The 25,961-nt window shown below is 38.0% G+C and overlaps 1 protein-coding gene across 6 annotated transcripts in view; it reads left to right on the forward strand.

The window, feature by feature from the left end:
• Nucleotides 1–25,961, forward strand: part of MAST2 (microtubule associated serine/threonine kinase 2) — a 188,620-nt gene that overhangs the window by 26,833 nt on the left and 135,826 nt on the right. The window contains exon 1 of one of the 6 annotated variants that reach the window (XM_032117308.1): nt 11,469–11,536. The exons of 4 other annotated variants lie outside the window; for them this stretch is intronic. In XM_032117308.1, the coding sequence (XP_031973199.1) occupies nt 11,513–11,536 (24 nt within the window). In that variant the 5' untranslated portion in view covers nt 11,469–11,512. Of the gene's footprint in view, nt 1–11,468; nt 11,537–20,942; nt 22,786–25,961 lie in introns of those variants that run through there. One more of the 6 variants, XM_032117307.1, reaches the window with a different exon arrangement.

Consider the following 25,961-nt stretch of genomic DNA (forward strand, 5'->3'; position numbering starts at 1 on the left):
CTACTTATCAGCAATGACTCCAGAACTGGAAATACATAAAATTCTAACTTGCTAAAATATATAAACACAATTTATTGTTGGGCAGAATCTTTCAGCTTGTACATGTGTGATAATCTGGATTAATGTGCCTGCACAGCAGTTGCCACTAGGTCCTTGACTTGAGAAAGAAGCCAGGACAGAGTGAATGCTGAGTGCTGTCATTGTGGAATGATAGCTGTTGATCTGATCTGTGTGCCTTCTAAATATATGTGAGGATTTCAGAGGGTGACCTTCAGTTCATCATGTACCTTAAGACGAATGCTCTGATCCCATGAGATTGAATTCTGTTGGGGAGTATCCTATTTAAGACTTTTAAATCCCTAAGAAAGCCAAGGAAGTAATCAGAGGAAAACACATAAAGCATCATTGTGGGCATCTCAGTGGTATTTCCAGCTGTCAAGACCCAAAAATACAGTAAAAAATACAGTAAAAATACAGTAAAAAACTGGGTGCAGAGAATATGTATAGAATGCATGTTTAAGGAATAGAAGGGTAATTTTATGGAAAATCTCTTATGACTTAGTTTGGGGGTTTATCTGTGATCTTACCCTGTCATAAAAAGAATTAGACCTTGGACTGTGTTATTTTAAGGGAGCTCATTGAATCCTAGAATATGCTGAATTGGAAGGGACACACAAGGATCATTGAGTCCAACTCCTGGCCCTGTGCAGGACACCCCAAGAGTCACCCTATGTGCCTGAGTGTTGTCCAAACACTTCTCGAATTCAGACAGCCTTGGTGCTGTGGCCATTTCCCTGGGGAGTCTGTTCCAGTGCTCAGCCACCCTCTGGGTGAAAAACTTCATCCTGATATCCAACCTAAACCTCTCTTAACTCAGCTTCATCCTGTTTCCTTGAGTCCTGTCAATGATCATGCAAAAGATCAGTAATATGGATTTCTTCTCTTATGAAGAAAGTCATAAAGACCATCAGGGTTTCTAAACTTTAAAAAGAAAAAGGACCTTGTGAAGAGATGGTTGTTGTAGGAGTAGACTGGGAGTGTCTTTCTTGCAACTGTTAATTTTGACAAAACTCAGTGTGAATGAAATTGATTGCCAGAAGCAATGCCCTAAGGTGCTAATATTCCATGGCTGAGCATTTATTGGCGGGCCAGGGGTGACTTTCCCCTCATGTTCATTAAGGACAGAAGGCTTAACTAGAGCACTACACTAATGCTTCTTTATTTGTGGAGAGAGATTTCACGTGTGCGTGTCCCACGTCCTGACCCCTCACAGACAGCATCTCAAGCACTCCCTCCAGGGTTTTGTGAAAGAAACATCTGATAATGTGCAACCCATTAATTAGGACTACATCTCACATGCATTGCTCACCATATAATGCCTGGAAAAGTTTGAGATGTTCCAGGAATAAGAAACCATGCGTGTTCCTTCTGCCAATTGTGGCGATAGGAAAATGTTTGAAGAAGCCTGTCAGTGGAAACTTAGATATGTTTGTGAAAGAGATTTTGAAATTCTTTTTTTTAAGACTTACAAGCTTCAGTTTTCTGAAGTGCACCCAGTACTGAGCTGAAACTTGTGGTAATCTTTGAACTGGAAAACAACATAATTTTTGAAAATGAGGTTGAGGATTTCAGCTGGGTGGTTGCAGTTCTATTTAGCGTAAACTTTATAAGGTTTTTTTTTTTTTTTTTAGTGTAAACTTCCTTATATTCTGTACCACATGAATGTGGTCAGAGCCATTTCTTCATCTTCAGAGATGAAGGCTGCTGACTAAGCAGTTGGTACTCTGTTAATCCTCTGATGCCACTCTTGCAAGATTTCCTTGTAGGGTCAGTCTCATCTTCACAGGATCATTTCAAATGACTTAGGGTTTTTACATTTGCTTTCAAACAAAGTGAAAGCTGAAACAAAGTGAAATAATTGCATATTCACTGTGGTTGTACACAGTGTCAGAGAGTTCACCTTTCCCTCATCTTGTTCTAGAAGAAACAGTTAAAAACCCAAGCCTCTTAGATTTTGAATAATGATCTGGAGGGTAGAAAGGCTCAAATGCAAAGATTTGAAATAACTCTCAAGCTGAAGAACTTCCTCTGTTGAATAACACTCCGCCTGATTTATTGCGAACGTTCAGTTCCCCAAAGCTGTGTGGATTAGGCAATACTGAGTGGAATGGGGAGAATGGGTCATCCTTGTGTTGTTGGAGCCTTGGCTTGGTGTGCACTGGGAGCCTGGTAACAGACAGACCTCACACTGTGGCATGGTACTTTTGATGTCCAGCTTGGGGTGTGCTTTTTAGATGTAGGAGATAATACTGACTATTTATTTTCTAAATTTCTGCTCCTTTGCTTTTTAAAATTTCTTATTAGATGTATTAGGAATAGAATCAATTGTACCCAATATATAAACTTCCCCTAATAGCATATCATCCCTGTGCAGGATGTTGTTTATTAAAAAGAAAATTAAAATTTGTATTGTTCCTGGCTACAAGGAAGAGTGGCTAATTGGGTACAGGTTTGAATTATTGAGTGAGATTATTACGAGGTAGGTAATTCCGTTTGAATTCATGTGGAAGTGGAATCCAACGGCTGTGTTTTAGTCAAGCCTGCGGAGGGGTCTGTGGAGCTGGGTTGCCATCTGCTGGTGTGCCAGGGGCTAGGGACAGGAATTGTGACCTCCACGATCCAAGTGAGCTTTTGTCAAACAGTGTTAGAGATCCCTGTAATCATTAGTGATTTTACAGCAGGGGGATGTTCTTTCTGGGATCGTGTCCTCCCGGAATCACTTGCTAGTAACTAGCCATTTGCTTTTAGCTGGAGAATGAATTCACTTTGTAATGCCGTGCTGTGGCTTGCAGCATCCTTTTTCTGGTAACAGAGAGATGATGGTTGGTATCGTTATGAAGAAAACCAAGATTTTTTAGAAAAGAAAAGTATTATTTGTAGCCGATTCCATAAATCGGGAATTTTTGGGTCGCAGCTGTGTGGGTTGCGTTTCTGGCCTGGTGGTGGCGCTGCAGCCCCGGGCGTCTCACGAGCTGCATTTTCCACAAGGAATGTCACCCTGGCTCTGGGACCACCCGGGCTGGGGCCAGGGATGCTTTCCTGTAGCTAAAGGGGACCTTAATTCTGTGTTGTTTGTCAGTTCAGTACGGGAATTAATAATTCAAAAGGCCTGGTGAAGTGCAGTGGAAGTAGAAGTTCAAAACCCCTCCTAGTTATAAAGGAAAATTCTATCTCCACATCTCCTGCTTAGTCCCCAGCACTTTAATGGATTTACTGTTTATTATTTAGGATTTCTGCTTTATGCAGGCACCTGGGTAGTGGTTGTTAAACTCACAGGGATGAGGTCTTGGAAGGAATGGGATTTGCAGTGGCTGGCAGACGCCAGGTATCTGACTAACAAATTAAACATTAGCTTGCAAGGTTCAACATCTGCTCTCCCACCACACTCTCCACCTCTCTGCTCATTATGTGTGCTGGCAGTGAGGTGAGTGCATAGAGCTTAGAATTCCACCTCCTCACAGAAGAATTAATCTCTTTTTATTGAAAAATACAGCACTAGTTCAGGGACAAATTATTAATGCCAGTTGTGCATAGTGCTACCTCCTGCTGATTGCCTGGATATTTATTACAAAAGCAGACATTTGAATCTGATGGGAAAACTTCATTTACGTTTGTGTCTTCTAAAACACGCAGCTGCTCTTTTCCCAAAATGTTTTGTCATAGATAATGTTACTTTTAGTTTGCATTTTAGGTGGTAACATGTTGACTATTGAAATGTTGCTCAATACAGATGAAAATAGTTTTGTTTAAGAATAATCGTGAAAGTCATAGGTGATGAAGGCCATAAATTATTTCAGGGAATAGAGAACTTTCAATACTTGACTGAACAAGTAGGATTTCATATTTTTATATTGACAGAAAAGGAAAAGACGGCAGGAACTATGGCTGCATGAATGAAGGGATTTTATTACTGTATGAAGGCAGGGAAATTGCATTTTAAATTGGCAGTTGTAATTGAAATACCCTGAGATGGGAAGTAAGTGTATTTCCAAATTAAGACTATGTGTGAAGTCTACGTTTATGCATACTAATTAGATATTTGCATGTACATATGCTGCAGAGTCTGATGATTCGTTGGGTACATTATCAATTTTGGAATTTGGACAGGGCCTGAGGAAGAAGTATGGAGCAAGTTCTAGACATTTGGCAGGGTTTAGAGTGCTTGCAGGGACTTACCTTTGTCACAGATTTTAAGGTGTCTCTGGTAGGAAAACAAAAATGGATGTGCTATGACTCTGTGTTTTCATGATAGATTCAGGACACTTGCTTCACACAGGCATCCAAAACTGATAGTCCTGATTGGTTTTTCACTAGGAAACTTCATTCTGAATAATTCATGTAAAGAACAGAAAATTATTGTGATAAATTCTGTACTAAAGTTATATTTACTATATAGTGCATATTACTTAAGCACAGTCAGCATCTTACTCTGAAGAAACTTCAGCATATTACTTAAAACACAGTCAGCATCTTTTTACTCACTTCAGTTAAGTGAATTCCATTTTGGAGTGGACTCATTGGCTTAAAGGAGATTTTCATATTTAAAAGAAAATGTGAACACCCTTCTGTGTAACCTGAGGCTTGTCATTGTAGGAAATATGAATTCATAAAACTTGCCTTGTGATAATTGTTAGGCACTAGACTGTCAGCTTGAATGATTGCAGTTCTCATTATCTTCAGATGCTGCATGTTATTTTTTTTGTCTGTGAATATGTTGAATTGATTTTTGGCACATGCAGTCACTTCTCTTCCTGACAGCAGCACTATTGTAGGTGTAAAGTGAGAAACTGCTGTAGTGTGCATGGAAAATTAGCTTTTTAGCTTGGGGAGATATGGGGAACTTAAAATACAGTTATTCAGACTGTCTTGAACACACGTTGTTGAAGAGTGAGGCTTTGTTCCATGAGTGTTGTTCTGTGGTTCTTAATGACCTCGCTATAAAAACATACTGATGTAGACAATAAAAATTCTGGGTTTTAATTTAAAGTAGGTGAAAATTTGATGTTTTATTTTTGGCAGATATTTCCATAGAAAGGCAATGTGAGATGTCTGCATTTAGTATTTTAATATGGCTGCCCTCTGTGTCTGGTAATACTTCTTGAAATAGTTTCCTAGGATGTGATAATAGGAGGATTGGTCTTAAAACATGAAATACTTTGTTTGCTTAAGTTTCAAGCTGCTTTCTTCCAGAAATGCAAACTGTTTTGAGCCTTAGGACATTTATAACAATCCCCTGTAGCATTTTGACTAAGCAAAAGCTTTGGACATGCTCTGTAATTAGTAGCATAATCCTCCATGTTTGGCTGCCACTTTTTGTTTGGTCTATTTTCCTGCACTGTGTCACTTTGGTTTATCCAAGCCATGCAATGTGTCTTTCCAGCAATCCTTTTTCAGCCCCAGAGACACAGTGATTGTTTATTTTACCACTTGCAGGACAGTGGGAATACAGAGGTTTATGTGCATCACCTCTGAAAAGCTGCAGCTCAGAATCTTTCCTAAGAGTTAATCTAAAATCCTTATTGCCTTGAGATTACTAGAGGGGGAGAGGTGAAATCTCTTGGCAGAGATAAGGGTAGCCTTGTAAGTGAAACACAGGCCTGGGACTTATGCAACAATCCTGATATCTGAACTTTGATAAGCTCAGGTACAGAGAGGTTCAGTCCCTCGGTCACCTGAAGAGCTGAAAGTAAAGCAAGTCTTGCAGACTTTCTGTAAACCTCTGTTTATTAATGTTTAGCAGATGTTTGGAGCTCAGATGGATGGGGCTGTGGAATAATTTATTGCTGCAGTCACTGTATGTAGTATGCCAGCATCATTTTCTGATTTCTGATTATGTTCATATTTAGATTTTCAAGTCAGTTGTTGAAGAGCTGAGGCATACCATGATCTCTTACCTGCCCTTGCTGGGTTATTATTGCTAACCCAAGCATTTCTGCATTAATTGTGAGTTTCAGACTCTTCCCTGGTGGGAACTGCAGAGTCCTTGTGCTGTGAGAACATGAGGTAGGAAGTCAGAATCACCAATATATTACCAAGCTCGATTTAGAGTCAATATCTGTAGTTCTTCCCTTTGTGAACAGAAACTAGGACAAATAATGGCCAGGTTTTTTTTTTTTATTTTTTTTTTTTTCCCCTCCAAATTATTGTTTATTATAGGAATAGATGAGAAGAATTCCTGTATTGTGGTTTTTTCGATTGATCAGAATTATTTTCACTTAAAGCAGCTGTGGCCAACTAAGCACAAATGGTGCCAAATTTCCTGAGAGGGTGCCTTATGTGCTCAAAACAAACAAGTCTACCTGAGCAGTTTTTTCAGTAAACAGTGTGGAGCAACTGACTGAGGGGCTTTTGCTTTTGTTATTTATTGCAATGACCAAGTTTCCATAGAAAAACCAAAGATTTTGTGTTCATCATGAATATAAAACACTGTCATGTTGAGAGTATAGTGTGAGTATGCAAAAATATGTCAGTGTGAACTCTCAGCTATTGGCAAAGGGGAATGTTTATAAAAGAGGATTGAAAAATGTGCAGGGTTTCAAATCTGTCATAAAAGGATGTGAAATGTAATTAACCTAAAATAACCTTTAAAATATTTTTTGAGCCTGATAAATTAAATGAGCTGTTGAGATAACTTAATGAGAGATTTTAATTTTATACTTTAAATAATATCCTATTAAAATCCTCAAGATTTTGCTTTGTGATGGAATACACTGAGATTTATATTTTCACAATGACCTCATGATTCAGTAACATTGTTAATATATTTGGTGCATATTTGAGGGGTAAGGTCTAGGTTAATGGCAGCATTTATTCTTTAAGTGCTCGAAGCCACAAAACTCTAATTGAAGATAGGAATGCCCAAACCTCATTATTTTAATGTGGTCATAGAGTATAGTGACACTAAAAGTAGTTATATGATGAACTCCTATGGCAGGGTTTATAATTTGTCCATGAAAACAAATTATTATGTGAAACTTTGAATTAAAATTCTCTGCCTTGGAGTTTAAATAAAACATGAAACTTCAGGTCTAAGTTGGTTTCTGGTTGGTCTAGCATGGTTTCTGTATTTGTCTTTGCTCAAATTAGCAACAAGCATTTGCATACCTTTAACGCAGAGAATTCTGCTGTGAATTGTTTACACAAAGTTACAGTGCATGCACTGAATCTCTCACACAAAGCTCCCTCAGTAGGTACTGTGTGATGTTTTTGTTTCAGGTAGTTAAGCCTGCAGAGGTACTTTTGGTAAATCTGCATCTCAAATTTTCTAAATATTGGTAATTGAAGTAATTTAATGGATGAGCTATTGTCAAGGAAAATACACGTGGTGCTTTTCACAGTGTCAGGAATCCAAGGGTTGAAGACAAAGGTCGGAATGTTCATTCCTGCTTGCATTTCATCAGTGCTGCTAACCTTGGTTAGAGCAGCTTTGCACACTGGGCTGTCTCTAGTCTGAGCTAGATCCCTTTTAAAACCTCTCCTGCCTGTTTGATGTTCCTAAGTTCTCCTTTCCTTCGTGTTCTTCCAGAAGTGTTTATTTTTCTTCATGGCTTTCCCTACCCCCAGAAAAAACCTCCCACAGTAAAATTCAGTTCTTATTACTTGATGATAGCCAGAAAATTCTGGATAATTGTGAATTTGGGCTGCTTTATGCACAGTATACTTCTACTGTGACCTACTTGATCCCTCTCCACTGTCAATTCTTTGGGCTATGGGCTCCTGGTCTGGGAATCTTAGTGTGAATGCTGTAGAGTTGTATCTTGTATTGCAGCTTTACAGCTGCTCAAAATATGCGCTCCCCTTTTTTACTGTACAGTTACTAGTTCTGATACTACCTTTATTGCTTCAGTATCTCCTTGCTAAATGAACAGTGTTCTGAGTCATGGGCTTTTGATCCACAAGCTCTTTGACTCTGCTCAAATGACAGTATGCAATGTAAAAAGTCAAGTTTATGGGTATTAGTAAATCTGTCAATAACTGTTTGTTTGGTTTTAGGTAAGGTTTTGATGTTTTGCCTTAAAATTCACCTATCAAATATTTTCTTTTGAAATAAAGTAAAATGTAGAGTGTTATGAATTTAAAATGCATCAATTTCTTATCGAAGTTAATTCTTGAATCTTATTAGAATGAAATAGGCTAATGAGAGAGAAGTTTGGCAAGATAAAATGATTAGATGTTTGAAAGGAAAGAAGAACAATGTGTAATATAGCAAACATGCAGAACCATCTGAATTGAGAGAAAAAGAGCTATGTCAGCATTGCTGGATTATATTGATCAGGCATCAGCATCAATCCTGATTAAACAGGCAGCTGTTTAAAGTGGTGTATTTGACAGTGACATCTTTTATTTTCTATATGATTACTGGCCTGCTGACATGTTTACTTTCTCAATATAATTTACATATTGTGTTTAAAATGTTGCTGACTGAGAAATACTTGAATTATACAAGGCAGAGTAAAAAGAAAATCAGACCTTCTTATGGCTGATGTGAACATGTATGAATATCAGGTAATACCTACAAACAAACCAGTTGATTTATTTACCAACTTAATTCCAAGAGAGCACTCTAATAAATTGAATGGCTTGCTTATCTTCTTATTTTTTTATGATAAAGGTGATTTAGAAATCAGTTTTTTATACATATACACACACACACATACATATAAATATATGAGATTTAAAAAGAAAATGGCTGCAAGTGTTTGTATAAATGAGAAGTGTTGAACCCCTTGGGAGACCCTGTTCTGTGTGGTTTGTTGTCAGACAAATCCGTGGTAACTTCCCTGGGAAAATGTCAAGAATGGATTAAAAAATGTTTAAGGGTGCTTGGCCATGAAACTTGGGTTTGCAATGAAGTGACAGATACTCTCTTACTGTTCTAATTGCTGAATTTCTCTATTTTTCCATAAACAAAAGGTGAACTGCTCTTCCCCCTGGCTTGCTATAAATTACAGTAATTTCAAGGGAAAGGTATGATGGTGTCTAGCTTCTCCAGTGGAGTACATTAATGATGCATGCCCTTCCATCTGCTATCGGATTTCTTTTTGTCCCATTATCAACAAGGATTTTATCATCAAGCTTTGCCTGTGCTGCGTGGAATCTCCATCTTGGAGTAGTCACGGACAACTGTTTGTAATGGTCAGCTCCATTTTTCCTTGCACATCAGGAAACTTCTCCAACAGTTTGGTTGTTCAGAAGTAGGTAACCACAATTTCACTTTCTGGAGCAAGAAGTGAAATGTTGTTTGAACTCCATTTTTTGTTATGTAAAAAGGATAAAGTTGATTTAACTCCATTTCACCTAAGCTACATTATTGAGCTTATGCTTTGTGTTATAAACGTCTGTTCTGTTTTGAATCCCCCAGTTCAGAGTAGTGGGAAGCATATAATAATGTTCACTGCCCATAAGTATAATTATTGCACTACTGTATGTTTTACAGATAATTACTTTAATCCCATAAAATGCTCAAATTCTGTCCTGACTATGCTGAGGACTGCCTGTCTCATTTACATGCAGTTCTGTGTCCAATATCATGTCCTCAAACTGCATGGGAAAGGTTATGGAGGCTGGGATTGTGGCTGGGTGGTGCTGCATGTTTAAAGACCCTGCTCTCTGCTCCCTTTTGAAACAGGCAAAGCACAGACCACTAAGCCTTGAAGCTTGGGTCTAATTGAGATATATTAATTATGGGGCCTGTATTACCCACGGCATGGCATGGGATGCTGACTGCAGTGTGCTGAGGAGGATTGGACACCCTGGAACAAAATGTTAGTGGGAGAATTCACTTCCTTCTGTATAGACTGGGCACATGCCATGCTGGGACATGATGAGAGCAGACTTTGCGTTCAGTGACGGTTTTGTAAGACAGATCAAGCTCCAGCAAAGATCCCATGGGAGGAGGAGTAACACTGTTTATGTCCCTAGCAGTGCTCAGTGCCGGTTCAAAAGGTAAGTAAAAAAAAAAAACACCCTAAAAGCTGAAACAGAAATAGAGGTATGCAAAGCTAAAAACGGTAGAAAAACCTGCTAAACTGGCTTTGAGTTTCAAAAAGATGAACTGATTTAGAAAGAGAAGCTTGAAGAACAAGGAACGTCAGTGAAGAGACATGCATCTTTATAATCTTTACAGAACTGAATTAAGGACCACTCTTTCAAGGCAGAGAAATGCACTGTGTTCCCCCATCCTACCTCTGAATAAGAATTAAGAATGGTTAAAAGGAAAGCAGAATGGTTAGGAACAGACTAAAGCAGGTTGTTAATTCAGTGAGTAAAAGGAGATAATGACACAGCTTTAAAATCATTCAAAGATGAAATGTGTGAACTGCTATTTGTGCTGTATAGCCAATTGCTTAAAATAGTTTGAGGACTGGAAAACTGCAAATTGAGTACCAGTATTTAAAAAAAGGGATCTATGAGAGATTCATGGAGTTAGAATTGCAGATGTTCCCTTCATGCTGTAGTTGCCTAAATCCTAATTCCTATGAGTGTAATTTACCATTTGGTTGCATGAACACAGTAAGTGCACAGAGCAGTCATTCAGATCACCCTGACAGTGTTGACCTCACTGTTTATACTCTGCTGTTAGAATACAGTTGTCATTAGTGGCTTTATATTTATTTCTAGGTCACCCATTCAAATCATACAATCATAGAATGGATTGGGTTGGAAGGGACCTTAAAGACCATGGGCAGGGACACCCTTCCACTACACCAGGTTGCTCAAAGTCCCATCCAGCCTGGCCTTGAACACTTCCAGAGATGGGACATCCACAACTTCTCTGGGCAACCTGTGCCAGCGCCTCCCCACCCTCATAGTGAATAATTTCTTCCTCATATCTAATGTTATATGCATGGCTGTTCTTTTGACATAGAAAGGTCATATTCCCTAGCAATTCTTCTGACAGCTACTTTTAAAAATTCAATTGACTGGCAGGTTCTTAACCCAGAAAGTTTTGCTGTTTCATAGAGATACATTTTCTTTAGAAATGCAGTTTTCAGTCAAGCTGTAAGCTCTGAACAATTCAGAGCCTGATGTTTACATGTTTACTTGATCAGCAGAGACAGTAATTTAAACACCCCAACCCCTACCTCTCCCATCCAAAAGCACCTAAGAATTCTTCTGAGAAGCCATAGTGATTTATTTGCAATCTTTTTTTTTTTTCCCCCCCCATGAAAATCTCAATAACTAATGCTATGATGCTGCTTTTCCTTGTTCTTTGGAAAAGCTGATACAGGACTGAAATAATTATTTTGCCTGGGATTGACATTGTTCTAGCTGCTCTGAAACCTCCTCGATAATCTGCTTACTTGTTTGGCTGGGTAGGAATGGACTTTGGCTTTTCCTCTGCTTCCTGTTGCAAAAGCAGCTTTGAAGGCGGTACTGAGAAGGAAAGGGAGCTGCTAGTGTGGGAAACTCAGGTGCACAGGACAGAGCAAACTGCTACAATCAACTGATAATGCTGATGTCTGATAACTTGGAGGTATATTTAGAATGCTGCTGCTGTTTTCATGTTTGTCTTTTGTCCATTGCAGCTCACACTCGCATTTAGTTGCTTTCTACTTCAGTGACTTCAGAATGAAACCTAAGGAGACAGGGGTTTCTTCAGCTTCATTAACTATTCTGGAAAGAGGTTCTCCTTGCCTTGAATTCAACCTTGACTGTACAGATTTGTGTTCTGCTATGAGATCATTCTGTCAATATAAGCTTGTTTACTTCACAACTTCAGCAGTTTTGGAAGGCTTCTTTCAATATTAAAACATCCACCTTTTGCACTAGCAGATTCTTTTTCAGCGTGAACGTGTGAATCACTACTGATGATGGTCAGTGTTTCTTTCTTTTAGGAAGACCTAATGTTTTGGTAGAATTGAATTCTCTGTTTGCTAATGTAGTTTCCTGTGTTAATTGGTTTCTTACTGGATCCTGTCAGCCTCACTGTGATACCAGCCTTCTGAGAAGCTCATTCTGTGAATGCATTTAGAAAAGGCTCTCCTTCTTTCATGGAAAGAATTTTCTCTAGGGATGCTGCCAAGTCTCAGAAGACCAAGAAATGTTATGGCTTTGTATTTAAGTGTAATCAAACTGGCATTCATCATAATTTTGTCTCTTTAGAGCAGGAACAGCTCTGTAGATGAATATGTATTTTTGGCATTATCTTTAACCAAAATTGAAAGTAATGGTATAAATGATCTTGACTGCCAGAAACACTGAACAGTAGTAGGGAATCAACGTTTCTGCAATTGTTCCTTCTTTCCTGGTAACTTCCAAGCCACTGGCCAATTTCATCCAGGCTTGAAAAGAATAAGAAGTGTCAAAACTAACTGTAATTGCAATACTATAAGAATTGGAAGCGAGTAGGAGACACCCCCTCACATTCTCTCAGTGACAGTTCGTTGTTTATTGTGGTTTGGCAGCACTGGTTGACATTCAAATATGACAGTGCTGGATTGACTGGGGGAGGTGCTGTCTCCAGTCGGGTGGAAGTAAAATAGGAGAGCCAGAGTTACCTCTGTCAGGACTATGGGAGGGAGCAAGAGACAAAAAGCCAAACTCAAGTCTGTAGGAAATTGGGTGTCTTTAATTCTTGTTGCTCAAGAAGCAGCTTGTTTATATTGCAGTAATGAAAGAATCCAGCATCCTTCTGTTTCCAAAAACGTTGATGTTTGTGACCTAACTCTGGGCAAGGTTGGAAGGGCAGCTTTTGAACCACTTCTTGAAATGCTTCCTTGTTGTCAGTTTGGCACCTTGCTTTTGCTGTGGAAGGAGTGGTGGGATGCCACTCGAGTAAAGTGACAATCTTTCCATGTGGTTGCCTTTGCAGTGTCCTGTGGTTGTCCCAAGCTGGGACTGCACTGCAGGGTCAGCACAAGGAAGTGATGGATGTCTTTCCTGTACTGTAAATCTGACCTTCCAGAAAGGAGGGAAGGGAACCCTCACGTTTTGGTTGTGCATATTGGAGCTGAGCATACTTGTGGCATCATCTGCAGTTTATTTCTTTGCTTTTCACTACTAACAACATTAAAAAAATTAGTATTCTACAAGCTTGAAAGACAGACTATTATCTAATTGGCTTTTGGTTAGGAGGATACTGATTTCTAGGTCAATGTAAAACAAATGAGCATTTAAATTGAAGAGGAGCAGCTGTTCCAAAGCCCCTTTCCACAGTGCCTGGTTTTGTTAAGGATAATTATGTCTAATTTTAAATTATGATAGCTTTGAGTATTGAGCTTTGCCTTGTTACATCCACTATCTCATTCTCCTTCATCAGTAAGAATGTTCTATCATGGAGCTAGGTTTCTGATTGGATTTATTTTTCTGGGCCTTTTGAATTATGAAGAGAAATGCAGCTTTAAGGATGGGGTTTTCAACACTTTCATGCCAATGTTACCACACTCACATTTTGTTTTTCGAGGTCTCAAAACTGATACAGCGTGCCTGATTCCTGTGGAAAGATACTGCTGGGAAAATACATATTTATGTAAAAGTGTAAGATTTTTGTTCATATTTTTAGCTTGAGAATGGAAACGTCAGACTCTAGTGCTGAAAAATCCAAGAAAGCTCTTGTCAGCCTTGGAAGGAAACATATGCTAAAGATGTCCTGTGGATTACATACTGCTTGTTTCAATTAACACATTGATATTCTCTGTCAGCTCTAGAGACAAAAAGCCCAGGTGACAATTCAAATGATGCATGAAAATAATATTTCAATTTTTTCTGGTGAGCTCAGATGTTTTTAAAACAAAGAACAAAAGATTTCAAATGCTTTGGTCAATGTTATATTAGTAACTCAGTAGTATGTCTGAAAACATTAAAGAACATATATTGTAAAGATAATGCTGCTGCAATGAAGCACATTTGTTTTTATGAAACATTTGTTTCTGGACATGACAGTATTGTAGTGTCACACATAAGATTTTTATGTTTAATTTGGAGTAAAGTGTAACTGTATCAAGAAATGTAAAATATGTATATTTGCATACTAAATTGAAGTACAAGCATTTTTTTACTTGCTACTTTTATGGATGGAGACATGTCTTCACATGCCTTTTAAAATAATTATTGCCACACTTTTCCTCTGAGAAATATTCTTTGAGACTTTAAGTCAACAATTAGACTGTCTTTTGTTTCTTCTCCCCTGATCGAATGTAAATTGTTCTATTACAAAAAAAAACCAAACCAAAAAAAGTTTGAGAGATTGCCAAATTATTATTATGTTCCTACTTTTTTTTAAAATGAAAAATAGCTTTCAAAGAAAAAAAAAAGACAACCAGGAGAACTCATAAAAATGGGAGGTCTGATGCAGATCCTGCAGAAGAGGGAGAATTGAAAAAAAAATTATCATTGTGAATGAATTTATTCTTTTTATCTTTCAGTTTTTGTTCGAGTTTAGTGGATAAATGTTGGAAAAAAGGGATGTCTATAAAAAAGCTTTTAACTTGTCTAGCACTTTAAGGGGATGACACAATTGTGAGAAATCAATAGCAAAGTTTTGTCTGAGACCAGAAACGGAAGAATAAAAATCTGTCAGAACCCATCAGTAAAAAACTGCTGTGAGATGTCTCCCTAGATATCGATGTAAGCTTAGTCAGGTATAAACAGGAGAGTAGGAGGGAATAAAGCCCTCTAATTGCAAATGTTTTGGCTTATCTTTAAGTATTTATTTCAAAGGCAGTGTTTGAATGTATATCATGTTGGTCTTAAGCCAGCAAAATGGTGCAACCTTCAGAGTCTTGTTTAAGCACTTTAATGTCAGCTGGAAACCATGGTAAAATTCATGGTATATTGAAATGAATTGCATGTGGATTAAGCTGGAAAAATATATTCAGTGCTGTAGACTCTGTTCTGAGCAGAATAATTAAAGAAAAAGCAGTTGAATTTCATGACATTTTGCCTCATGGGTTTTTACCTAATGTGTGTGTGTGACAGTGTAAATCATTATTTGTAACTGTTTTACCAGTGTAATAGAAGAGGTTCCTTGTCTCATGAAACATCCAGTGTTTGTTTTGAAGAAATGAGTGTCCAAGATGACAAATATCCTACAGATACAAGTGGGAGGAAGATACAGTAAAACACAGCTTGGTTTAGTCTCATACCTCTGCAATTTGTTGTCCTTAAAACTCTTTAGTTGAAAGTAAGTGCCATCTTTCTATAAAATTTGTCTAGCTTGTACTTCAAAGTCAAATGTGGCTTTATTGATGAAGTAAGTTTTGGAAGCAGAAGAGTTTGGGAGGAGTTTACAGAAAAGGGAGGTCTGTGTATGCAAAGCACTGCTGCTGTGGTGAGGCTGCAGGAAGAGAGCTGCTAGTCACGATTGTCGGTAGTGGAGGAAATCTTTTGTGTATAGAAACATTTTGGGAGTATTTGTCAGCGTGTGTTTGCATGAGATATGAGGTGCATCTGCAATTTGTAGCTTTATAAAGCCAATTTCTAGGGCAACATAGCTTCTGAGCTAACCGGATTCGTAATGTCTTTCCTGTGGGATTCTTGAAACTACAGGCTTTGTTTCTATAAACTTTCAGTAAATGTCAGTAGCTTCATTTGGGAAACACACAAGTTGGAATTGAGTCCTTGAGCTTTGTGTTTGTTGCCATTCTGATCAGTGTTATTCATTGCTGAGGTTTAGGTCCTAATGTCTCTAAAGCATGAGGGTTGTCTTACAATAAAGTAAGAGAAACTTGATTTTGGTAATGTCATCAAATCATTCACTAAACAGAAATTCTATTTTCTTCAGGTTTAAATTTGCAGCCTATATTGAAAAAGGCTTTTCTGCCTATCAAAACCACGTTTCTTTTAAAAACGGCATTGTATTTGAAATGTAGCACGAGAGAAGCTGGTTTCCAGTCTGTTCTAATGGCAGTTCAATTCCAGAACATGAATCTGCATAGTGAATCCAACATTTTTTATACATATTAAATCTAATTGGAGATTCCTTTCCAAAGATGTTAGCTTGCAGAGGGGCTTGAGCCAAGGTTCTGCCTGGAAGCTGGTGTCTCTTCTGCATGTACCTTCTCTGGTACAGCATGGAAACAGTTGGTCTGTAGATGAATGAACTCTTTCCTCCAGCCTCGTCGGCAGCAAATTTACATTTGTATGGAAGATGAGTGGGAGTGCCGCCTTTCATAAGGCACTGGATGTGGGGGATGGGGCAGTCTGACCCAGGAATCTAAACCTAACAAACTGGGAACAGAAAATGCGCTGTGAAAGCCTGAGCATTGTGTAAACCTTGAGGATTTTAGACATTTTTTTCAGCGTTTCTTTTTCTGGGACAAGCCTCATAAGCGGTGGTTCAGGATGAGTTCCTGCTGTGGTTCATTGCTAATGCACAGCTTTGCTCCAAAGGTCTTACTTTATCAAACTGAATCTTGTAAATAGGCAAGACATCCAGAAGAAATTCAGACAAGCTGTCAGGCGAGTTTCCTTAGGTTGGCTGCCAAGTTGTGTTTCTTTCTTTTTTTTTAAACAAGTTACCTCAGCAGCTTTCCTGGTTTTAGTAGTCTGTCAGTGTATCTCAAAGAGACACGTTTTAAAATCTCCAGATAAACACAGCTTGATCAAAATAAATAAAAAAGCCCCAAGCACTTAAGTTTCAGATTGACAGTGAAACATTTGGCTCATCTTTTTTGCACAGATAAATGTTACCGAAGACTTTAAAAAAATTTCACTGAAATTGTCAGCTTATAAAATTTTGGAAAGTGATCTTTTTTTCCCACCAGACAATATGTTATGTAAGGAAATGTTATAGCTTTAAAGTTTCCCACAGCTTGATGTCTTGTTGCTTTTAGTTTTGATTAAATAGAGTGAAAACTATAATGAATTGGGAATTATGAAAAATGTAAATTTTGAATCTCAGTATTTTAGATCAGGGAATTGGTTCAGAAAGTTCCTTGATAATAAAATATGTAATTAAAAACATTGCATCTTGCTGCAGAAAATTGAAAAGCTGTTGGTCCTTTTAGCCTGAGTTTTGGATGGGAGCACTCTTCATATGGCAAAACGTGAATTGGTCTTCAAGACAAGATCATCCTTTTGCGTAGTGCTGACGTCCTTCACACCACATCACATGATGGGGCCCTAGTTGTATGAGAGGCTTTCTGGTGTTGTTGTAGTTAATATGAAATATCAGAAGTTTCTAAGTGGTCAATGTAAGTAGACTTGGACCTCTAGAGTTATGAGTTTAAGGTGTGCAGCTATTGGATTCACTTAAGCTATGCTAGAGAGCACACACATTTTTGATCCACGTTGTGATGATTTGATTGCCAAGATGACCTTTACTGGTTTTGCATTTATGGTAATGGTAGGTTTCAATCCTGATGCAACAGGATTGTGTATAAATCACAAAAGGTGTCAGGATGCAGTGCCAAGAACCTGAAATGACTAGGAAGTCATGGCAAAATTATTTTCTCTATTTTAGTTAATTCTTAGTTTTTTCATGGATGTTGAGTGATACCTGAAATACACTTCAAATTTCAATTACAATTTAAGATATGTAGAAAGCATTTTATATTCAGCATAGAAAGTACAATATGCAAACTGAACACAGCTCAGAGATGAGCCACGTGATTCTACACAGATATGTCTTTGTGCATATGTAAATGCACTCTCTAATACAGTAGATACAGACTCCTTTCATATTTATCCCCCTTTGCAGTTGCTTTGGTGAGTAGAAAATGTGAGTAATAGGATAATAGCTTATTCAGGATTTCTCAATTATGTTTTAGTAAAATGTATTGTACACAGGAACAATCACATGACTTCATAGTGACTTCCTGTGGTCATTGCTTTCCTGGCTGAAATAAGTCTGCCGTTGGTCATCTTTCACTGATGCTATTTGGAAACCTCTGGGCTACAGAACAGCTGAAAGAATTGTTGTTTTGATTATACTGAAGTTAATAGATGGAAAACTCCAGTCATTTCCACCTTGGAGATGTTCTAACCTCTCAGATATTTTTCTTCTACAAGATGCAGAAGTGATAGATTTTGGTAGCAGACAGTGGAATGGGGTCTGAATCAGCATGAATGAGAAGAGATTTCTTCTTATAAAAAAGGCATAAAATGCTGACCAGGATCCAAGCACAGATCACTCCTAGAAACCTCTGAGAGGTAGGGTTGGTTGCTGCCTACCGTGTAATAAGTAAAATTCTCAGTCCTCTTAATATTCTTCAGTGTCTTGTCATACATGTGGTCTTTACTGGGATAATTAAAGGAGATTGAGTTCCTAAAGTCTTTTAACCCTGATGTTTTTCTACCCTGAAAACATTTATTTAGGATCTTTCATTTTATCAATATTCATCTCAAAATATAGATAACAGACATTATTTTCCATGGTGATGTCATAAATATCATATCTAGAGCCAATACCACTCATTTATGACGTGCAAGTTCTTTTGGTCTTTTCAAAACTTCCTGGAACTGTCATAGCTACACACTATTTTTAGAACTACTTTTCAGTTTACAAGTTCACTGTTACACCTTGTTCCTTCTTGGAGTTGATGCTTTTTAGGATGCAAGACACGGTTGTCTTCAGCAAGCACTACCTTTGGACCTTCTACCTAAATAAAACCACAAAATTATCACACTGGCTGAGCCCAGTAGTTCATCTCTGATAGCAGGTGTTTAAGGCAGGGTCACTGCCCAGAACATTTGTGACTGTGACTCCGGGTCACCTTCAGTGTGATTTCCTCTTTTAAGAATTCTTGGCAGATTCTTCAATGCATTTGTCCAAACACTTCTACCCATGCTTGTGATTTTTTTTCCCCTCCAACCTTTTACAGCAAGAAATAGCCCAATGTGACTGTTATGTAAAGCAGTACCTCCTTTTGTTTCTTTGGAAATTGCTCTTAGCCTCGTTTAATTCATCCCAGTATTGGCAAGCTGATAAAATGTCCTTCCCTACTTACCGGGCTGACCCTTGCAGGAACATACTGGTAGTTCATGGCTCTTTCCATTTCTTGATGTCTTCAAATCAAGACTGAATAAAGAACTTTTTCGGAGCTTTTTCAGAGCACTGCAGCTAAACAGGAATTGGTTGGATTACGTCTGAGAGATCCCAATACTACACTACCCTTTCATGTTCCTTGTTGCTGCAGAGCAAGGCAAAATTTTCTCCAGATATGTCAATTTGAGGGAGGGAGGAAGAATTGAGTTAGGAGCTTCCTAAGTTGTTGGTGAACCAACTTTGAATTCCCTCTTTTAATCCCCCTTCCTGATTTTTTTTAGTGGAGTGTTAAGGTAGATACTCTAAGTCTTAAAGGACTCAAGTATTACATGACCCCCTTATATTGATTTTTTTTTTTCTGATAAACAGGTATTTTGTTAGAGCCTTTCTAAGTGTTGTCTGCATCTGAAAACTGGAAATTTTCTTCTAGAATTAACCTTTTATATGATTGTTAAAATTATATTTTGTGTCCGTTTCTTTAATATCTTTCAGTAATATATCCTTTAGTGTAATGTCTTACACAAATACTTTCTCATCTCTAATTGGAGACTTACCTGCAGGCCTTTTAGGATGGTAAAATGAATGTCTAAGGGTGGCATAATCTCTTGGTGAAATGACAGATAAATTTAAATTTCTAAAGGTAGTATTTTGTAAGAAAAATTTTCCATGTCAGAGTTGCTTTTAAATTCCATTTGTCCTTTGCTTGTTTCAGTTTGATAATAAGTATTTTTTCCCATCCTCTTCCATCATTGATTTTCTGTGGTAGATTTTGCTGAAGAAAGAAAAAAGGAGAGTGGATGAGTCTTAACAGTTAAATAGGAGGGGAAAAAAAGGTGATCACCCCATTTGTGATGTTTTTGGTACTGGTTTTTGATCTGACATTTAAATAAACATTGTTTGCACTGAAGGAAGGGAAAGGGAAGGGGAAGCTGGAGAAGCCATGCCTGCTTTTTTTCCAGCAGCCCCAATTGGCTTCTCTACCCCAGAAACTGGGTAAGTGTGGCAGGCAGCCAGTTTGAAAGCATCCTCCTCAAGAAAGCTTGAAATTTGGAAGAGAACAGATGATTCTCATGGAATTTTGAGACTCATGCCAGCCTCAATCAATTACAAGTCACTTGTGAAGACATATTGAGAATTGGCAATGTCTGAATATTACGGTAAATAATCCAGGAAGGATTAGATGTATATGTGCCAATAGGAAAGCTTCCAGTTATGTTATGGAAATAAGTTATGGTTATATACTACTGTTATCTGGCTTAAACATTTTCATTTAGTGCCTGATTTAGGAGGAGAATACAATGGGAATAGTGTTGGATATTTGTTAAGATGCCTTGATTCCTCTCACAGAATGTGTTGTTTAATGCTGGTAGTCTTAGAAGAGGTAAGATCAATGATCTGGTTAGTGCATGGTCTAATATAAATATTTCTGTAATCTATTCTAGGCTAGAATAAAATGCAAAGTGCATGTAATGTATGCGAGCATGCATGCCAAAATGTTTTGTTTCTATGAGATTTTCTTAAGTAAAAATAGAATTTGTTTGGTATGAATGTCTGATAACTGAAGTCAGTATTTTGTATTTTTTTCTGAGGAAGCTTATTTGATGGCAAAACGTGGGACATGATATTGAAATCCATCATAAATATTATCACAGTGGAGTCCTATGATCATTTGATGTTCCTGTCTGCTTTTAAACAGAGCTTAATCTGTATTTTCTGTTGCTGTTCCCCCCGGTGACACATCCTTAAATTCTCACGCAGAGTTTTGTGGCTGGCTTGATGTTTCCCAGCCACATTCGCAAAAGAAGATGCTGTTCCTTTAAAATGAAGTGGCTCATGGAGTTGTTTTCACTAGCGCAGGTTTTTATATGGTACAGTAGACTCCATGCAAATGAGCCGCCTGCCCTCTCCGGAGCGCACAAAGGCGCTGCAGCCCTCGTTCGGCATTCACTTGTTTAGAACGGCAGATGGAAGGAGGGACGGCAGCGTGAGGATTTATTAGCTACTCTCAATAAAAGACCACACTCGCTCCGCAGAGGATCAGAAAAAGCCTGGTGAATGGGATTGAGTTGTATCTGCTTTCAGCTGACTTTACAATGATGTGTTTAGCTCATGTGACTCGGTCACTTAGCATGAAGATCAGCTAAAGATTTCCGTGTAAATCTCTGTTCCTTTAAGCACCGCCAACCTGTGTGCTTGTATGGAGACTCTTTTTGGTTTGCAGCTGTCATAACTGTGGGAACAGGAACACTCCATCGAGCTGTGGTAGGCAGCCCACGGTCTGGGCTCTGCTTGCTGTTGCATTTGCACACTTGAGGATGTCTGGCTGAAATCCCCTCATAAACACAGCTCTTGATGAAGTTTGATTTGTATATCCTCATGAAATCCTTCAGAGTCTGAAGTTAGGTTGTTTTTAAATACACTGTTTATATTCAGAAGTTATAAATAGACTCTTCCTAAGCTTTTATCAGGAGATGAAATCTGTTGCTTTAGCTTTCTGCTAAAAAATTGAAGGTTGGTGCGGCAGTAGAGTGTTCATTATATTTGTAGTATTTTCTTTTTTTCCTTTTTAGTCTAGAAAGGGCATGTGTAGGACAAAGGCTTCTTGACATGCTCAGTTATTTAAATGACACTGGCATGAACATACCTAGATTTTTATTTTTACTGAAATGGTGTTCGGGATAGCTAGAAGCTTTATTGTTGTTTTATTTTTCAACACATGCTGTATGCTCATGTTTTAAAATGGGATTGGCATAATGGACCTAAAGGGGCAAAGCCTTTTTTGACCTTGCTGGAGTTGTCTGTGTGAAGGTAGCTAGAAAACAGAAACTGCAGGACAGACTGAAAAATGAACTGTGCTTTTTCCTTTTTCTTCCCACCCCCCCCGCCTTTTTGCCATGGATGACGATGAGGGAAGGGCTACTTCAGGCAGCTCTGTCAGTGATGAATAGATGAATGAATTCTTAAATGTTCAGAACTTGCAACATGTGTTCCAGACCCTTCAGCACATGAGAGTCGCAAGATCTCAGCAATGAGCTGAAGAATGTGCCGTGCCTGCTGCATGTGAGGAGCCCAGCATACCTCAGAGATAGCAGAAACAAAAGAATGTGTGACAGTATCTGAAGAATCTGACAGTTGCTTTGTCTTGCAAAGGAGTAAAGGAATTTTTCAGAATTTGGAAAACTAATTTTTCTGTGTTTTAGGTGCCAGCGTATCCTGTGTGCCCGCAGTAATGCTTTTTTAGTTAGCGTGACTGTGTATTTTTTAAAGGAAATGTGACCTGGATTTTGTGAGCTTATTATACACAGTAAATGAAGGCAGCTGTTTTAGTTTACTGATCCCTTATAAGAGCCCAAGTAAATTGAAATAAAGCAAAAATACGTGTGTATGGGATCTGAATTAAATTCCACTCTTTGGCCTTATGTGGAGTTGTGGATTATTATTATATATTTGTAGACAGTTGTGTGTATGAGGGGAATGAGACATCCAACCTTGGAAAGATTTAGGAAAGTCGAACAGATTTTTTCCAATGTGAGTTGCTAAATCTGCCACAAAGAGGCAGGCAAAATTACGTACAGATAGTCAGAGACTGTGGCTGCAGTTCTTCATGACAGGCAAGTGAAAGACCATGTCCTATTTTTAGCAAGTGGACGGAGGGTGAGTGGGAGGGGGAGAAAAGTTTGAAAATAATGGACTTCTGTAACAGTTAGAGAGCAAAACTAGCAAGAAGCAAGTGAGCTTTAGTGATCAGCAGTCAAAATATGGATGATTCAAGTATTCTTCGAAGAAGGGGGCTGCAGGTAAGTGTAACTTCAGCCTTCTTTTATTTATTCTTCTGCTTGTAATGGTGACAGTCTCATAAAAATGCTGACAATTGCTTGGTGTAAATCAGGTTGACTGAGTACATAACAATGATACTAGAATTTGAGGTTTTCTGTTTTCACATAGTGTATTTTTTATAAATTAAAAGAAGGATTTTGTGTGCAGTAATAAAATAATTTTTTAATGTCTTGGATTATATCCAATAGTTTTGTGACTATTCCTGTGGTGAGAAGTGAAGTATAAACTATGAGGCTTACCTTATTTTTGGAACTTCACTTTTACAGATACATACAAAAATCTGTTACATGACTTGTCAGACTTGCCTTAGAGTAGCCATTTTACTTGAGCATTAATTAAAAATTAAATGTCAAAGCAGATTGAATATTCTCATTTGTTTTAGACATATGCTTCTTTATTGCTTCACATGCACAGTAATCCAAAATCAGAATGCAATTCAACAATGCAAATAATACTTATATTTTACTTTCATCAACTATCATTGTTGAAATAAATACTCCAGTTTGTTTTGAACTCAAATATGCTAGTGTAGTTTTATTTTGTACCGGTGCTGTGGAAGTTGTACTCAGTTGCACCGGTATGACAAACAGTAATCTGTGCCAGTGTCAGTGGTGTGTGATAACTGAACTGATGCTTGTGGAATAAAACTGCTGGAACTGAGTGAGCTCCAAAATCTTGTGTGAGATGGACAGGGAATAGATTTGTGCTTGAAAGCACCATATTCTTTTTTTTTTTTTTCCTTTTCATTGTAATAGGATGGGATATAGCCTATTACATACTTGCTAGCATAAGTAATTGTTTATAGAGCATGAACGTTGCCTATTAAATTAACCATGCCTGTCCTATTGTTTAACTTCCTTTGAGGAAAATAAATTTACTATTTTAACATATTGCTATTCATAGCTTGCTGATGCTTTAAGGCAATTACAAAGTAATTGGTGTCTTATGCGAATATGTTCTACATCTCACCTTTTGATATTTTGATTTTTTTTCTGGCCAGCTTATTAATGTTACTGAAATAGCTTGACAGAGTGTGCTGCATATACCATGGTGACAGTGTATTAGGATAGTGTATTTCCTCATCATAAAATTAGCTGTATTTACTTTCTGTATAACTGAGTATATAGCAAACAGTAAGATGGTTTGGGGGTGAATTTTTGGACAAACTGATATTTATTTTTAATGTATTTAATTAGTCAGAGTTTCATAACCAAGAAGATTGTTTCTGATCACAGATACACAAAATTTTTTTCAAGGCATTTATTGCTTTTCTGAACCTGGAATTTCTCAGGTATGTTGTATCTGTTTGATGTGTCAGGGAGTGGTTTTCATGGTGATTCTTCAGGGGAGTATTGGAAAAGGAAAGGAGGTTGGAGGAGCCTAAATGTCCACCGGTATCAGCAGAAGACACTGCTGGGAGTGAGAATGCATTTCCCTGGTCTAACTGTGTAGTATGGTGAAATTCCATCATTTTGGTGGTCTTGAGTATTTACTGTCTGTATTTACTGTCTGTCCACAGTCGGATAGGTATGTGTAAATGCATAAATGTATAGGTCTAATCAATATCTACATCAAAAATGCTTCAGGAACTAAGAAAATAGGCTAAAAGGACATCAGGAAATAAGGCAGATGTCCAAAAGGAAGTTAATGGTAGATATTTTTTTTCCCCTCTGTATATTGGAGTAGAATTTTTGGAAGAAATTGTGGCTTGGAAAAGTGACCATTTTATAGTCAATTTCATCTTTAAAAATCAGGGAAAATTAAAAAGCTGTTGGTGATTTGCCCAGGCAATATGTTTAATTACTTCCCTTGGAGAGCTGGGTGATACAAGTTTGGAAGGCCACTGATGAAAAAAATTTAGTTTCTTAAAGCAAACTGGATTTTAAAATGAACATCACAGCCCAAATTAGGTCCTCTAATCCAACCTCTCCACTCAAAGCAATGCTAATTCCAAAGTTGGATCAGGTTGCTGAAGGACTTGTCCAGGCTGGTTTTGAGTATTTCTAGGGATGAAGATTTTGCAGCCTTTTTTGGCACCTGTTCTGGTACTTAATCGTGTGCACGGTGAAAATCTCGTTTCCTTTATGTTTCAATACCGGGCTTTCCAGATGCATGCTTATGTTTTTCTCGTGCTTCCTTTTACCTCCATCACCTGAAATACTTGTGATACCAACACTGTGGTACTTTGTCTTCTTGGGGAACTCTCTGAGTGAGCCCTGATCCCTGCAGTAAATAGCCCTGGACCAGTGGGAGCAGATAACCTAAAGGAGCAGGAATGTTCCTACATGCAAAGTCAATATATTGGCACGTGGCCCTTCTGTATTCCCTTCTTCATTTATTCAGTCTGTTTTTGTGGCATCCTGTTTGTTGCCACAAATTTGGTCTATGAATTTGTGGTGGTGAAATGTGTGGAAATTTAAGGTGCAGGAGAGGCAAATCAGATTTTTCTGTGTACATGTAACTGTGTGTATTTATAAATATACACACACTTACAGCATGCTTGCAGTGTGATGTAGCTGTGCAATAGTGTTGAGAAAAGGCTGAGAAAGTGCTTCTAATAATGGAATATTCTTTTAATTTCTAGGCTTTAATTTTAGTTAATGAACTTGGACTTCTGACATAAATTACTGCCTAGGGACAGGTGCTAAGTGGTGGAGCTGTTCCTGCTGCACTGTGCAGAGATCTGTATTTGGATTTCTATGTTATTTGGTGTTACATAAAATACATTGTGATGTAGCCACAAAGGTTTGTTATTGTTCCCTGTACATGTGTATCATTTGTTGTTGCTGGTATTTTAGTGCAGATCAAAACCAGTAGTACTCAGTGAGTCCCTGTGAAGATGAACTGGTATTTTGAACATCACCTTGTACTAGAAAACGGTGGGGTTTTTTGGTTTCTTTTGCATTGCTGGAGCTGGTGCATGTGTGCTTTTACTCTTCTCACACATGCAAGAAATCGGAGTTTCTGTCCCCAAAATCATGATGAGTAAATGTAGGTAAGAAAAGTAATGGAGAGTGTGATATTAAAATTTTCAGATACTTGCACAGAGCTTATATTCTGCATTTGTGGTATGTGAGCAGTATTCTGATGTGGTTGGACATGATCACCACAGTTCCCTGCATCCATCTTTTCTTAC

The sequence above is a fragment of the Corvus moneduloides genome, chromosome 9 (assembly GCF_009650955.1).
Source record: "Corvus moneduloides isolate bCorMon1 chromosome 9, bCorMon1.pri, whole genome shotgun sequence".
Taxonomy (NCBI): domain Eukaryota; kingdom Metazoa; phylum Chordata; class Aves; order Passeriformes; family Corvidae; genus Corvus; species Corvus moneduloides.